Here is a 14,137-nt window from a genome sequence, read left to right as displayed (position 1 = left end):
TTCGAATTCCGAACCTTGATAGTGGAGAGAACTTGAAGAGCCCTTCCTGGCTATTGAGCCAATTCCAATGGTTTTCTATATATATATATATATTAAATGAAGATGTTGTAAGTAGAATTTTCTACTTTTCTAAATGCTTTAACTTGATTAATTGTGCATGCTTGTCTATTTGATTCTATATATTTGTTGGTTGGTACATCCAATCAAATTCTTAACCAACTATGGGCTATTATATGAAAAGATTCTTTCCTAAAGATGCTGTTCATCATTATTTTATTTTTAATCGAGCTATCATAATATTATATTTACACATAATGTTAATCTCTTAAATAGTTGGTTTTGAATCATGATGGTTTGTTTATTTTAGTGGTTGTTGCAATCTCTAAGTACATGAATATTGAGAAGGCTATCTGAATTGGATTAGGTTTTGTAGTCTATGTTTAATCAAAGTAAAATTGATTAGTATCAAGTGATAAAGCACTTTTCTTAAAAAAAAAAAAAAATGCCAAGGATTAACGTCCATAATTGTCTATCTTATAGTCCCATTCTTCTTTAGTTTTGAAATAGTAGAATATATGTATTAAAACAACTTCCCAAAAAAAAAAAATATTCAGCCCGCTTAGAGCTTCAAAGCTTCAAATGGGAGAAGAAATTAGTTAGAGATTATATATTAAAGAACGATGTGTTTAAGACGTATTTCAGGTGTTAGATTTTTAGAAATATAAGATTAATTAGGGAAAACATATAAATACAAGGGGATTAATTAGGAAAAGTGTACAAATGCAAGAGAAAATAATAATTTTTAGGGTGTGTATATACATGATAAGATAGGATGGAATGTAGGTATGTTAACGTATGGTCACCCATTAGAAAAATTCATTAGAATAAGAGCATTTGGTCAACTGTTCAGTCATTCTCAGAAAAGGAAAGGAAGAGAAAATTTTAACTGCTCAAACACTACCATCTGGCAATTTCTTATTGTTTTTGCCAATTAGTTTAGCATGGACTATTGTCATTTATAACAAAGGAAAATGGAAGTTCCTTTCGAATTTATCTGCTGTTGCGTAATGTGATAGGAACTAGTACTAGTTTTATAGACAGTTAATTGAAAGAGGTTAAATGTATGCAAAGCAAACAAAATTAAGTAACTAAAAATAATTGTCAATCTTGTGCTTGATTACTTTGTGACACATAGATAGCATTGTCACTATCTACATACCAAATTCAACTTGATGCAATATTTAAGTCATTCTCCAAAACAAAAAGAAAATAAAAAAGAAATCAAGAAAGTGAAGACCTTGACTATCATTTTTCACTGTAGTTTCACATATAATTCATTAGGAATTTAGTTACCAATCTATGTGTTTAACTAACTAAATCCTCGTTGTGACATATTGATGGGAGTTCAAAGTCTTCTTCTCATGCTCATAAAAATGCTTGTGGATTGCCATCTCCTTTGGATACTCAGCCTAAGATGATTAGCTTGCAAATCCAAATTGTAGCATCCTTTCTAAATTGCCAAAGGCTAATCAAACCCCAAAAACAAAGGCTTAAAAGGAACATATATAAGAAATGAATGACAACCCCCTTAACGTTTTGTCTGTCTTTCAGGAAACCATTTTGACAAATTTTCCTTGGAAGCAAGCTCCAGAGGGAATTAATGACCAGTTGGCTCCAAAACTAGTATCATTCAATGATCTTTTTTTTAAGAAAGAGGATGTCCATAACAAATAAGAGTAAATCTTATATATTCTGTCACAGTTGAATATGTGACACATATGCAAAATTTATATTTTAAATTTAAATTATGTGTCATGTATTCAATGATGAAAGTGTACACACTGTCGGTGTCGGTGTATAAAAGATTAATTCAATAAATAACCAAAAAAAAAAGGTAAATTGAAAGATTGTATAGTACATGCTTATCTACCTCGATGTTGCTATATGATTGGTTATTCAACAATTTGTCGGCAATTATATTAAGCAATCAAAGGAATCAATTATTGATCATTCCTGAATAATAGTTAAACCGTTTTGGATATGTGTCTGATATTGGATTTGGTGCCCTTTTGCTTTAGATCTTATCATTTCTTTATGAAAGGTCAGGTGAGCTTTTGCAATCACAGTAGTCCATGTCAAACAAGATGTACTATAAAGATCATTTCATCTACAATTCAAATTGATGAGTTTAGCTATACATGCAATTTCTTTCTTTCTTTTCCTCTTTTTGGTGGGGAAGTTTTGTATAATTCTTTGGTTAAGTTGAAAACGAAGAGGGTCAACCTAAAATTTGTGGGATGAGCTGTGCTTTGGATTTCAAGCTGCAAATTTTGTACGTTTTAAACCAAAAAATATTTTCACATTTTTTTTTATAAAAAAAATCATCATTCATTAAATCTGCAGTAATGACAGAAATTATATCAACCATATACAGAAGCAAATAGATCTGAAGAACAAAACTAGATACTACAGATATGAAAAATTAAGAGAATGTTACATTAAAAAGTTAAGTATTTTTGAGTTTCTATTTTCACATTTATGTCAATGAAAAAAAAAAAGAAGACTATCCCTTTTTGTTTCTTTTGGCAAAGTGATCAAGAATGTTCCAATGTCACAACAACATAGATATTATGACTTGGCAACAGGGAAATCCAGTGGTTACTTGCTAAGTTAAGTTCCAATTTGCTTTCCTTTCTTGGCTCGGTAGTAAGTAAACTTGTTTTTGTGGACCACAAGACACTTAAATTGCTTTTCCAACTTTTATTAACCCCAAAAGGCAATGATGAAAGAATGATTATATTTGGTTAATCAAACCTAATTTGCAAATGACGTATTTGATTTATACCCAATAATTTTCTAGGGTTTACAAAAGCACGCTGATAATGACGGGATATTACCGACCTTTCTCTTTATTTTATGTTGAAAAAATTGCTTGTCATGCTAACCCAAAAAGTAGAGGCCGAATAGAGTCCATTAATCACACATTAATTTATACGTTAATCTCTTTCTTTGACGAATCCAACTTTTGACAAAGAGATTTATCGGCCAAAAGACCAACATGTTAGTTAATGTCGTTTGTCGTTTAATTACTTTTTATCAGCAAAATCGTTTGAAATTGCTCCTCCTAGTTATGGTTGATGTCCTTTATAAGCCACTTACACCGACTTGACAAATAAGTCAAATTAAGCCTCTTGATGAGCCATTCTTAATCACTCTTTGCACATAATTCTTTCTTAAAAAGTTTTCAATGTCCATGTTTTCACATGTTGTAAAACTCTAAAGCAGATTTGATCAAAATGATGGATCCGGGGTTGAAACTTTTGTTACTGGTGAAACCGTTCGGAGCAGTTTCATGCATTTGAACAATATGTAAATGCATTTATTCAATGTGTAAATCAATTTGAATACAATGTAAATTTAGTTCATCTTTTATGGACTCCACGCACATTGTTAATTAAAATGGATGTACAACTTGTAAATTAAACCATACAATCCTTTCTTGATCGATGGAGGCTGTGAAATGTTTTAGGAACCGCTTGCTATTGAAGCCATTCCTGCCCCAAATCTCAAAAGCATAGACTTGACAAATTCAAAAACTCATTCAACATACTACTGGTCCGGTTGCATACAATTGGTAGTTCTTGGTGTGGGGAAGAAGAATTCTTCCTTACTGTGCACGTAATCTAGTATGGCTGAGAAAAAGCTGACAATGCAAAAGTTCAACTCTTCGTCTTTTAATAGATCTATAGCATTAAATTGGCAAATACGAACAGAAAGTGTTTTTGTTTTAGCCATTGTTTGAAGAAATACAAACAAAATATATTCGACCAATAGTTTGGTAGAAACCCAAGGCCTTCTCCGATATAGAGAATCAAATTAAGTTGCGAATTTGGATGCAGTTAACTAACCCCATAATTTACGCACTTAGAATCCTCTATTCCGTGTTTATACAGTTGCCATATGTATTAATGCTTGATAACTCAACGAGTCAAAGGTTTGCTTGAGTTATCAATGCATCAATACACGTGACAACTGTATAAACACGGGACAGACGGGATAGAAGGTAATTTCAGGATAGACGATTTAAACCTAATTTACGTTGTCTTTCTTAGCAAATTATAATGGTATCCAGTAATTCAAAATATATGTGAAAAGAATATCCTTTGTTCCATGAATTCAAATTCAATTTTTGGTAATACAGCCAAAATGTCAAAACAGAACTTGAATCATATAAAGGTGATCACGTACGTCAAGAAACTGAGAAATTCTCTTATGCCAATCTTTCGGACCAATGTGTTCTAGCTAGCTTTCTCTGAGCTAGCTAGCTAGCATACATCTCCTTGATATATATTATTTTCAAAGCATTTAGTCAATAACTACTAGGGTTGATCTAGTGATCAGCTGAGAGTTTTTAAAGTTCTCTCTGCAGCGAGATTGTAACAATATTGACGTACACTTTCATGGAAGACAACACTATATAGCCCATCAAGTTATGAGTTTTTAAAACCACTTCTCTTTTCCCCCTCTTCGAAAATCACTTGTTTTCAGTGAAGCTCTAGAAAACAGAAACAGATCGAATGGTAATACGACATTAGACAATGTAGCTAGAAGCATAAATCTAGCAAGTAACGTCCCTAGATCCTCAAACATATCAACTGAGCTATGGAAATTAATATCCTAGTGAACACAGCCCAAATGTGAGGTATTCTCTCTTTTATGTCCGGATTTTGTTTGACTAAGAACAGAAACAGAAAAAGGTAATTTGTTGTATCTGAATATTCAGATAAATCTCTTTATAGCCTTTTGTCCACCTTGTTTAAGCGATCGATAAAGATTCTTCTAAATTACACGATCAAAATTTGCAATTGGAGACTAAATAATAATGATGACATTTTTTAGCCTTTTCTGTCGAGCTGCCAACTAAATCAAGAATTTTCATGACTTAGCTTCCAAATGTGATTTTAGAAGATTTTCTTGCAGAAATATGGAGATCGGTTCTCGATTGCTTATAGCTCTTCCAAACTTGTAAAAAAAGCTGTCATCTATTATGGGTAATCAAAATATTGTTACTTTGCTTATAAAGAATCTTATTGAAAACAGTTTTTTTTACAAAAAATAAAAATAAAATTAACAGACTGAAAAAGAAACAAAAACCAACGTCTAGTTTGAAAGTATGTTGATATTAATTCAGATTTCAGGTACAATATCTCTTGTAACAAACAAGTAGTGGGAAAGCAACTCATTCATTCTCAAGCATTTAGTTTGCTTCAAGAAACATGAAACTAAGCAATTTATTAAATTTAAAAATTAGAAAACAATTTTGTCAAACCTCAGCTATTTCGTTGTGTCCTTGATTTCCTCAATTCAATAAATGTGCAACCGAACTTCTTCTGTCCCTTTGTGCATTATTTTTTGTGTTTATCGTCAAATTTTATGATTAAAACCACGAAGGGGACGAGTTTCTCTCTTATCTCTCTGGTATTTGCAATAAAATATCCACCTCCATGAAAGCCATGCAAGCACAGAGTAGCAAGCAATGTTCATCCCGGCCCCTCTTCCTACTTCTGCAAATTTCCTACTCGAAAGAAGACAATATGCATCTAACTTCCTTTCTCTCCTTTTTCTTGTCCTTTGTACTTTAAGATAATCTTTATCACAACCACCTCAATTAAATGAAAAGCTGCAACCACCCTCTCATCCTAGTTTTTTCCTAGTTGATTTTCTAAATTGTTGTGTCACAAAGAGGTCCAACCCCACCCCATCCCCACAACCAAGAAAACAAAAATTAAAAATAAGGGAAATGGGGCAAAAAAAAATTTTTTTTAAAAAAAGAAACAAGAAAGATATCATCCTTTCCCTATATACTTAGTATATATGTTACAATGCAAAAAATCTCCAACACTTTTTTCTTTCATGCAAAGAAAGTAGACTCATTTATAGCTAAGTATCAGCTAGCATTGCACTCTCGAGGCCTTCACCTTAGTCCTCATTTCTAGCTTAGGACTAGAAAAGAACTTGATTGAATATGATGTTACATAATCGTCTAGAAATATAGACATTTTAAAATTGTTTTTTTTTTTTATAAATTAATTCATAAGGAGCTTCCTGATGCAGATAGATCTGATTTACATTTACAAGATAATAATACAAGTCAAGGATTTTAACAAGATAGAATTTTCAAGAAATGCTACTTCCTCTAAAGTATATAGATTGGGAAGCCCTAAAGCTAAGAGGCATGGGAGGAGGCTATGGGATTTGAACATCAATACTCTATCAGGCTACTCTGAGCTAGGATATATCAGAAGTTGGCGAATTGATTCTGAGAAGATTGTACCATCTGCAAATCGGTGGTTGTTTGGCAAGAGTTCTCATCACCAATCATAGTCCTGGCAATTATTGAGATCAATGATTGATTTATGACATGCATTAAAAATTGTACATATATAACTAAACAACAGCAATAAATAAAATTAAAAGTGCTCCACACAGCAACATTATTTCAAGATGCTTTAATGATTTCCATTGTCTGTCAAGTTTTAGATGACACTACGTACTAACTTTTTCTTTTTAATACATTTTTTAATTTAAGGAGAATATCTTGTTCTTCTTCATTATGACTCAAAAAAAAAAAATAGTCACCTTATGAACCTCTTAAAAAAATGGCCACTCAACATTTTTATAAAGTTTATAAACAAGAATTGGCTTGTGATTGGGGGAAGGGAGTGTAAGTTAAAAATTCTGAGTTCGAAACCTCCTACTTACACTAAAAAAAGAAGAAGAAGAAGAAGAAGAATTAGCTTGCAATTAGTTGTATTCCTTGATAATCTTCTACTACTTGAGCATTTCCCTCAAAGGGTTTGCAAATCTTAAGTAAAACTTTTGCCATTTGCATGTTCTCTCTAACAAGGAAATCAAACAAAACATAAAAAGATTTCTTTAACAAGCTCCTGATTCTAATTAGTTGTTGATCTATGTCTGGAAGAAATAAAATCAGAAAAAAAATTCATCCGTTTTATCTTACTCTCTTGGCCGTGATGCCCAAAGGGAGCTAAGTGCTCGGAGTCGACCATAGTACTCTCCAATGACCAAAAAACATCGTGCCACTTGTCGAACTGTCAATATTCGCAACAGATGATGAAGAGTTTGCTGTCTTAAATTATCGGCCTACAATTCAAATTAAGATTTCAATTTCAATCATGGAGTATGAAGAACATAGGCAAACATAAATGCAATCAAATAAAAATGTAACGCAAAACCCTACGACGACACACCACCATGTTGTCATATATAATGCACAGGCAAGAAGAACTCCAAAAGTTGTAGCAAAAGAGCTGAAATCATGTACGTGGTTGTTTCATTCATAGGATTTGGACTATTTTGGTGATAGATAGATTAAGAAAATGAAGGTTAAGTTTTGAGTTGTCAACTAGCTAGTTCACAATATTCCAAATCCATCTGTAGAAAATTTGGTCGAGTGGTCTAGTAAGGGTTTTTATTTCAACAGTTGTCCCTTTCATCCACCATCTGATAGCAACACATTTTGATGGAAACATTGCATCAAATAATGTCCTTTTTGCACAGGAGCATTCAAAATTAAAGAAAGGGACAACATTTAAATTAGTAAAATCACGCCTTAATCGACAAGGCGGGGGTTGTTAACCACAAATTATTCCAGTATCAGGATTAGCAAGGGATGACGAAACCATGACCTATATATATATATATATATATATATATATATGGAAGTTTGAAAAGAAGTTTTCTATGTCAATCCCTAAACTAGACTGCCCCTTTTATAAAAAGGAACAAAAAAATATTCTAGCAAGGGAGGGATAGAATTTAAGAAATTGGGAGAAAAACAGGGGGATTAGAACCCAGAATCTCTACGTTTTGGTAGGGCTGCCCTTGAAAGTAATTAATAAAAACTTATTTTCTTCTAAGCAGGTGTCTACATTGCAATTATAGTGCTACAAAAAAAGGTTTAATTGCTTTAATATACTGGGTTTTGATGGAAATATGTGTCAAGTCAAATTTTTCTTGCTTTTTTTTTCCCCCAACTTTTAAACCAGTCTTTTTCTGCTAATGCCATGTTTTAAAGACATGCATATAGTCAATTACTTCACCAGGAAGTAATAATATTCACTCTGACCAAGGCCAAGGGGAAAGTTGAAAGTAGTTTTTCCTTTTGTTAAATTTAGAAGGATTGACTCCATATTGCTTTGGATAACTTTTTTATTTTCTCAAGCAGAACCAGCTCTAGAGGGATCTTTCCCCTAGAAAAAAGGGAAAAATGAGTAAAGAATTTGATACTGTTGGAAAGAAGGGACGCAATGGGTACTCCAAAGAGTGAAAAGAAAACCCGAAAAGAAAAGAGACAGAGTTAAAGAAGCCAAGATAAACAAGGCCCACTCCCATGCCTCCTCTACAACCTTTACAAACTCTCTTTTTATCTCCTCTTATCTTTCGGGTCATATGGATGCACAAGAACCATTGCTTATTATTGAAATTTTCTTGAATGGATCCACAGATAATTTACACCAAAGTATGGCCATCCAAACGGAAGACTGATGTGATATCGCACTTGTCATAACTTTAAACGAGAAGGATGTTGCATCAGGACACGAGAGTTGATTAAGATTTCTGCCAATTTTGCTCGTTCAGAATTAATGTTTTTCCCCGTTCATGCATGTGACAAATCCTAGTTCCTAAATGCCAATCACATATAGAATAAATACTGGGGAAAATGCCGTAAATTCGTTTTACCTGACGGACAAAACCTTCAAGATTGGTGAGCTTGCCTAAGGCAACAGCCATGTGATGCATCCCATCATTGACAGTGCCACCGGCTATGGTTTCAATCAGAGACTGCTGCAATTGTTCCAATCCTTGCGAGAGAGCCTCCTCGGCTTGTTGCGAAGAATGTTGGAGACCATATATCCCCACAACTTGCTGCTCCGTTAAAGGGTCTAGTTGCGTTATTAACATCTGACAACAATCAAGAAAGCCGTATACAAACGTAAAATGGATTTGTGTGATTGATTTAGCATATGTAAAAGTGGAAGGATGAAAAGCAAACCTTGATTAGCTCAGAGGGACGAAAGCCGCCCATCCAAAGAAAGCATCTTTCGGCTGGTGTAGTCCACATTCCAGTGATGAGATGGAATACATCAGATTTGGCTGCTACTCCCTTGAGGCGGAAAATCTCGTCATAATGTGCAATGTATCCATCAAGTATCACCCTCATATCACCATCTGATAAGTGAGCTTGCAAAGCAGTTCGAAGCTCTGACATGTGCCTGTGATCATCATCTAGCCATCTTGCATATTCCATATCGAATATCGCAGCTCCTGCATTAAAATTAAGCAGTATTGCAAGTCCTATTAGCCTTATATACACATATGTATAAGCCCACCAGTATACTTCCTTGAGCTTTTTATTTGATTGTTCAAGCATAAAATGAATTTGTCTGATCATTGTTTGTCCTGAGAGTGGTTGCATTGACAGAATTAGTAGTGAGATTTGCAACAGTTTTTTGCTCCAGGGAAACTGTTAAAAATGCAAGGACATTCTTCTTGAAACATGCAATATCTATTGGAAGCCTTGTTAGCATCTAAATCAAAAAGACGATGGAATTAAACAAATTGTGGTCATAGTCATTCTCATATGCCAGGTTACTAAGATTTGACATGTGACGTTTGACAGATTTGACTATTGGCTCATGGATAGAAATTTCGATTAAAAGGCAGCCGGTGTCAGATTCATGGTTGAGAATATGGGATTTCATGTTGAAATGTAGAGAACAAAGTTTGACAATTTAACTTTATTCCGCTTAGCATATAGGAAGAGTATGACTTACTTTTCCTCACAAGCATAGTACCTAATTTCTACAGTGCTGTTAACATAACTGCCAAAATTTCTTCACTATAAACTTGTCCTAACCACAACTAGAATCTAGAAGATAAAAACAGGAAAAGAAAAAGAAAATCAATGGTGGATAAAGACAAGATGGTTAAAATGGTAAAATCAATTTGCAAATGATAAACTAACCTGAGCTGATGTTCCCACCAGGAGCACCACCACCACCCAAGAAAAATCCCTGTTGGTGAAAGAAAGTCAGAAACTAGTCATTCCCTCTAGTCAGCAAGAATATCAATAAAAAAAAAAAGTATTGTCCTTTTGGTTAAAAAAGGAACGTCCTTCTTAGGAACTGACCAACCTGAGCACGGGCTCGTTGAAGGTCTTGTTCAAGTTGAGTAAGCCTTATCCTGCTTGTTTCTAGCTGTTGTACATAGGCCTGCAATACAACACATTAAAAATGTCCAACTACATAAATATGGAGAATTAGGTCAGTGGAACTTTGTTACAATTTAGTAATGCCCCAATAAGAAACCAGAAAAATGGCACTGACCTTTTTTCTAAGCCTACTTTTCCTCGCAGCTTCTCTATTTTGTGCTAAACGTCTCAATGTCTGCAACCACAAAGACAATTATCAATCGTGGATGAACACTTTGGAATTTCTTTATTATTAAACTGTAATTGACACTAAAATATGGCCGAATGACTCAAAAAACAAAAGAAAAGGCCGAATGAAAGAAATTAAGAAAGACAAGGTGGTGACATATCCAACAAAAAGAAGACAAGACTGTTTGTATGGGCTTTTATCCTACGTTTTCTTGCATGCACACATATTCCATTTGAGTGTAAACTACCTTAGCATCGAGCACTTTCTCTGAAGTTGAACCAGGCCCTCTTCTCTGCAACATTGAAAAGTGAAATAAAACTATATAAAGAGAGTAGTTTGGTTGAGTTTGAATAGCATGCCTGATGTTATAATAGTAAAATGAAAAATAAGTAGTTTACGCAATAACTGCTACATTAACAAGTTAGTAGAACTTTCGTCCACTTCTAATTTTCAAAAGGGTAGAAGAAGTGAAGGGTAACGTGTCAGCAATGCAGAATCTGTTCAAAGATTTGGTCATTTTTATTCCAAAAAATCAAACTCATAATTGTTAGGTAGAGGGTCTAGAGCGAAGACAATGTGAAAGGCATTTTTCATAATTCTGATGCTGATGTGAAAACTGTTTCTTCAAGATGGTAATAATGAGGACTGATCCCATGAACTAGCTAACGTATGCTATCAGCAGCTGTGATTCTTTTCTCGGATTTCGTTTTTCTTTCCCTAATACCAAAAGCAGATAAAGCATAAAAGACAAGTAGTTAAACTAGAGTTCTTGGGATAAGAAAAGGTGGTAATTATTATCAGAACTTAAACTACAGTTATGGAAATCGAGTAAAGGAAGAGAAGCCTCTTTAGTACAAATAAGATAAAAACAAGAACAGTGATACTGCTAGTACTGAAAAAAAGATCCGCTTTTTTTGCCTCTCATGTCAGAAACTGAATCAGAGAATCACTGAGAAATCAGAAAAACTCTCAGGCAGGCTTCGATATTATTTTCTGACAATTGTTGGGATTTGTGATAATGGAGAGAGAACGGGAGAGTATAAAATTTCCTGAAAGGATGCCAACTTTTTCCTGGATTTTGGGATGTGATGACTGAAGAACTGGGAGACTAGACATGGAAGACTGGGAAAGTGCAAATAACCTTTTCAGTTGTGGGTTTTCCACCAGCTGGTTGATGATCCTGTGGCATTTCTACTCTCGAGCCATCATTAGCCATCTCTAGCTGTTGCTGTTCGTTTGGTAGCTGAAGATGCTTCTGCTCAAGTCCTTGAGGTTCCAATGATGACTTTTTGCTGATGGGGGATTCCGGTTCCAGTCTGGCCTCAGCTCTACTCGATAGTGTGTTTACTGCTGAACCTGAGTCAGTACTCTCCTCTCCAGACTTTGAACTTCCCTAAAGTTAAAGAAACGGCCAAGAAAGCGTATTAATACCCCAAAAAAATGACACCCCAGAACATTACTATGACAAGATGTAGGCATATTAAACAGAAGGTAGAAGAATATGAGAGGAGATAGTTGAAGGGAAGTACTCTAGGAGTCTGAATAAGTCTAGTGGGCCAAGAAGGGAACATTTCCAGAGTTGCTGCAGGCCTGACGGTTGCTGCATATAAAGCTGCATAGAATCACAAGCCAAATCTTCAGAAGATCAGCTAAAAATCAAGTCTTGCAAGGACTTTCAAACTCATAAAAGGGGAAGAACCTAATCTCCCTTTTTGCCCTCTTTCTCTCCTTTGTTCTTTCTGAAGTTATGGAGTCAGTAAGTAAATCATGCAAGAAGGTCAGGTTTCCTAGTTTGTATCCCCACGCCATTCAAGTTCTTTACCCAAGAATGATTATTGCATCAAAAATAGTAAGCCTTAGCCTCCCCGCTGGCCTCAGCAGACCACATATGTAGCTCCTTTTCTCTCTCTTTTTCTGCTTTAGGAGTTTGTTATACTTTGCAAACGTCAGAACAAGGATAAAATGATGGGGAAAGAAAATAAAAATAATGCATACGTGTTTTGGCTTCATCATTGTTGATCTTAACTCCCTGCAGCACAATAGCCTCCTCTAGCTCTCCAAAATCAAAAGCAGATCCTTCTTGATTACTGTAGCATAAAAATATTAACACCCCATGTCAGAATAAATGCAAGACTCACAGATTATTTAAAAAAAAAAAAAAAGAGATAGACTGACAAGAAAAAAGACGAAAGAACTTAATGATCTGAGGTGATGGAAAAGTACATGAAGGATGTACTAGGAGGGTTGAGCCCACGAAAAACAGCGTAAGGCATAGTATTGTGGTGATGATGATGTGAGGGTCCTGAGTTGGAAAAACCAGCCTCACCAACTCTTTGACTCGCCATGCAAGAACCCAAAACTTCTTTATCAGACCATACTTGTGTTTCTGAAAGAAGAAAACTGCAGCAGCCAAGCGTGAGATACAAAATTTACTGCAAGACGGCTGGGAAATGAATGGTTTTAGATGGAAACAAGGATCAGGGAATGGAAAGTCGGAGTTTTCCACATGTTTCACCTCAGTTTTCTATGGGATGCACCACCAAAAAGTCCTCTTTTCTACAAGTTTTGATGCATAGAGCACAAGAAAACGAGAAGGAAAAACAAGAGTGGCTAAGAATCTAAGAGCAAAATTGCGAAAAGGATTAAGGCTAGGGGAGGGCTCCTCCAGTCTTTTGTTCTCTCAAAACATGCCCTCTCTTTTTAAACGGTCTCTAATATACTCCCTCTTGTGAGTTGTGATGACACGCCTTTTCTTGATGACCTTTCGTAGCTCTCTCTATCTATCTGCTTTTCTTTCTTCTCTCCTTCTCTGCGAAGGAAATTGTCAGATTATTCTGTTGTTTGAGTTGCTTTTATCTGCTTCTGGTGTAGATAGAAGTAACGAGGGGTCAGTATTATTTTTTTCAAAAATGAAATGAGACTCCCATCCCACCCCGGATGGTACACCAGATCTTCTCCTTGAAAAACTACTTTGTCTTTTGGCCCTCTAGACCTGTGGCTCTGCTCGGCTCTGGCTCTGGCTCTGGCTCTGACTTTGTGACTTTGTGGGGTTTGAAAAGGAAAAAAGAAAAACACAAAAAAAAGAAGAAAATACTAGTTTAAACAAACAAATATTTTGTAGTATAGTACGTAAAAGAACCAAGGTGGGGTCTTTGGCAGGAAGTGAACCCACTAGAATCAAGTGACTCCTACTCCACTTCCCTTTCCCTAACCGCCTGAGATATGTTATTGGTCCTTCTCTAGGGGCTCTTCAGAGTTGGAAGTACTAAAATGAGGAAAACGATTAAACAAAGTAGTGCATCAATTTCAATTTTCAACATTCCGTTGGAGATGAGACAATCTTTTCTTTCACAACAATGTGAAATAAAAGAAAATGGATTAATGTGTTTTCTTGATCTTTCATTGTCTTATGCAGGGTAAGAAGGGATTTGAGATACGTAACACACAGATTACGACTTACTTAATTTACGGTTCATAACGTGTCTCGTTTTATTATGTTGCTATTATTTTCTTTCTTTGTACTTATATTTGGAAGTGCATATTAACTATGTGGCAAAGTGACTTGTCTGACTTGAATCCAAGGATAGAGGCGAGGAGAGAGGTGTGTGTTTTGACAAGTATGGCCCTAGGTGGAGAAAAAAATATATAGAGAAGATAAGTACTATTTGAGTTTA

At 35.0% G+C, this 14,137-nt stretch overlaps 1 protein-coding gene across 3 annotated transcripts; it reads right to left on the bottom strand.

Annotated features, from left to right (window-relative positions):
• Nucleotides 1-6,058: 6,058 nt before the first annotated feature.
• Nucleotides 6,059-13,452, bottom strand: LOC113726612 (transcription factor TGA9-like). Of its 3 annotated transcripts, XM_072075866.1 has the most exons (13): nucleotides 12,979-13,450; nucleotides 12,687-12,863; nucleotides 12,459-12,550; nucleotides 11,993-12,075; nucleotides 11,605-11,856; nucleotides 10,711-10,755; nucleotides 10,410-10,469; nucleotides 10,218-10,295; nucleotides 10,049-10,097; nucleotides 9,077-9,348; nucleotides 8,764-8,985; nucleotides 7,022-7,164; nucleotides 6,059-6,386 (listed from the first exon to the last, which is right to left on the bottom strand). In XM_072075866.1, exons 2-13 carry the CDS (start codon nucleotides 12,806-12,808, stop codon nucleotides 6,299-6,301), a joined length of 1,506 nt encoding a protein of 501 aa, XP_071931967.1. In that variant the 5' UTR covers nucleotides 12,809-12,863; nucleotides 12,979-13,450; the 3' UTR covers nucleotides 6,059-6,298. The 3 variants fall into 3 exon arrangements, with proteins under 3 accessions (XP_071931967.1, XP_071931969.1, XP_071931971.1); XM_072075868.1 differs by lacking the exon at nucleotides 10,711-10,755 and having other exon boundaries at nucleotides 12,687-13,452; XM_072075870.1 differs by lacking the exons at nucleotides 12,459-12,550; nucleotides 12,687-12,863; nucleotides 12,979-13,450 and adding an exon at nucleotides 12,163-12,408.
• Between the last annotated feature and the right edge of the window lie 685 nt (nucleotides 13,453-14,137).

This window comes from Coffea arabica, chromosome 1c, assembly GCF_036785885.1.
Source record: "Coffea arabica cultivar ET-39 chromosome 1c, Coffea Arabica ET-39 HiFi, whole genome shotgun sequence".
NCBI lineage: Eukaryota > Viridiplantae > Streptophyta > Magnoliopsida > Gentianales > Rubiaceae > Coffea > Coffea arabica.
The sequence above is the reverse complement of the archived record's forward strand: the minus strand, read 5'-3'. Positions and strand labels throughout refer to the sequence as shown.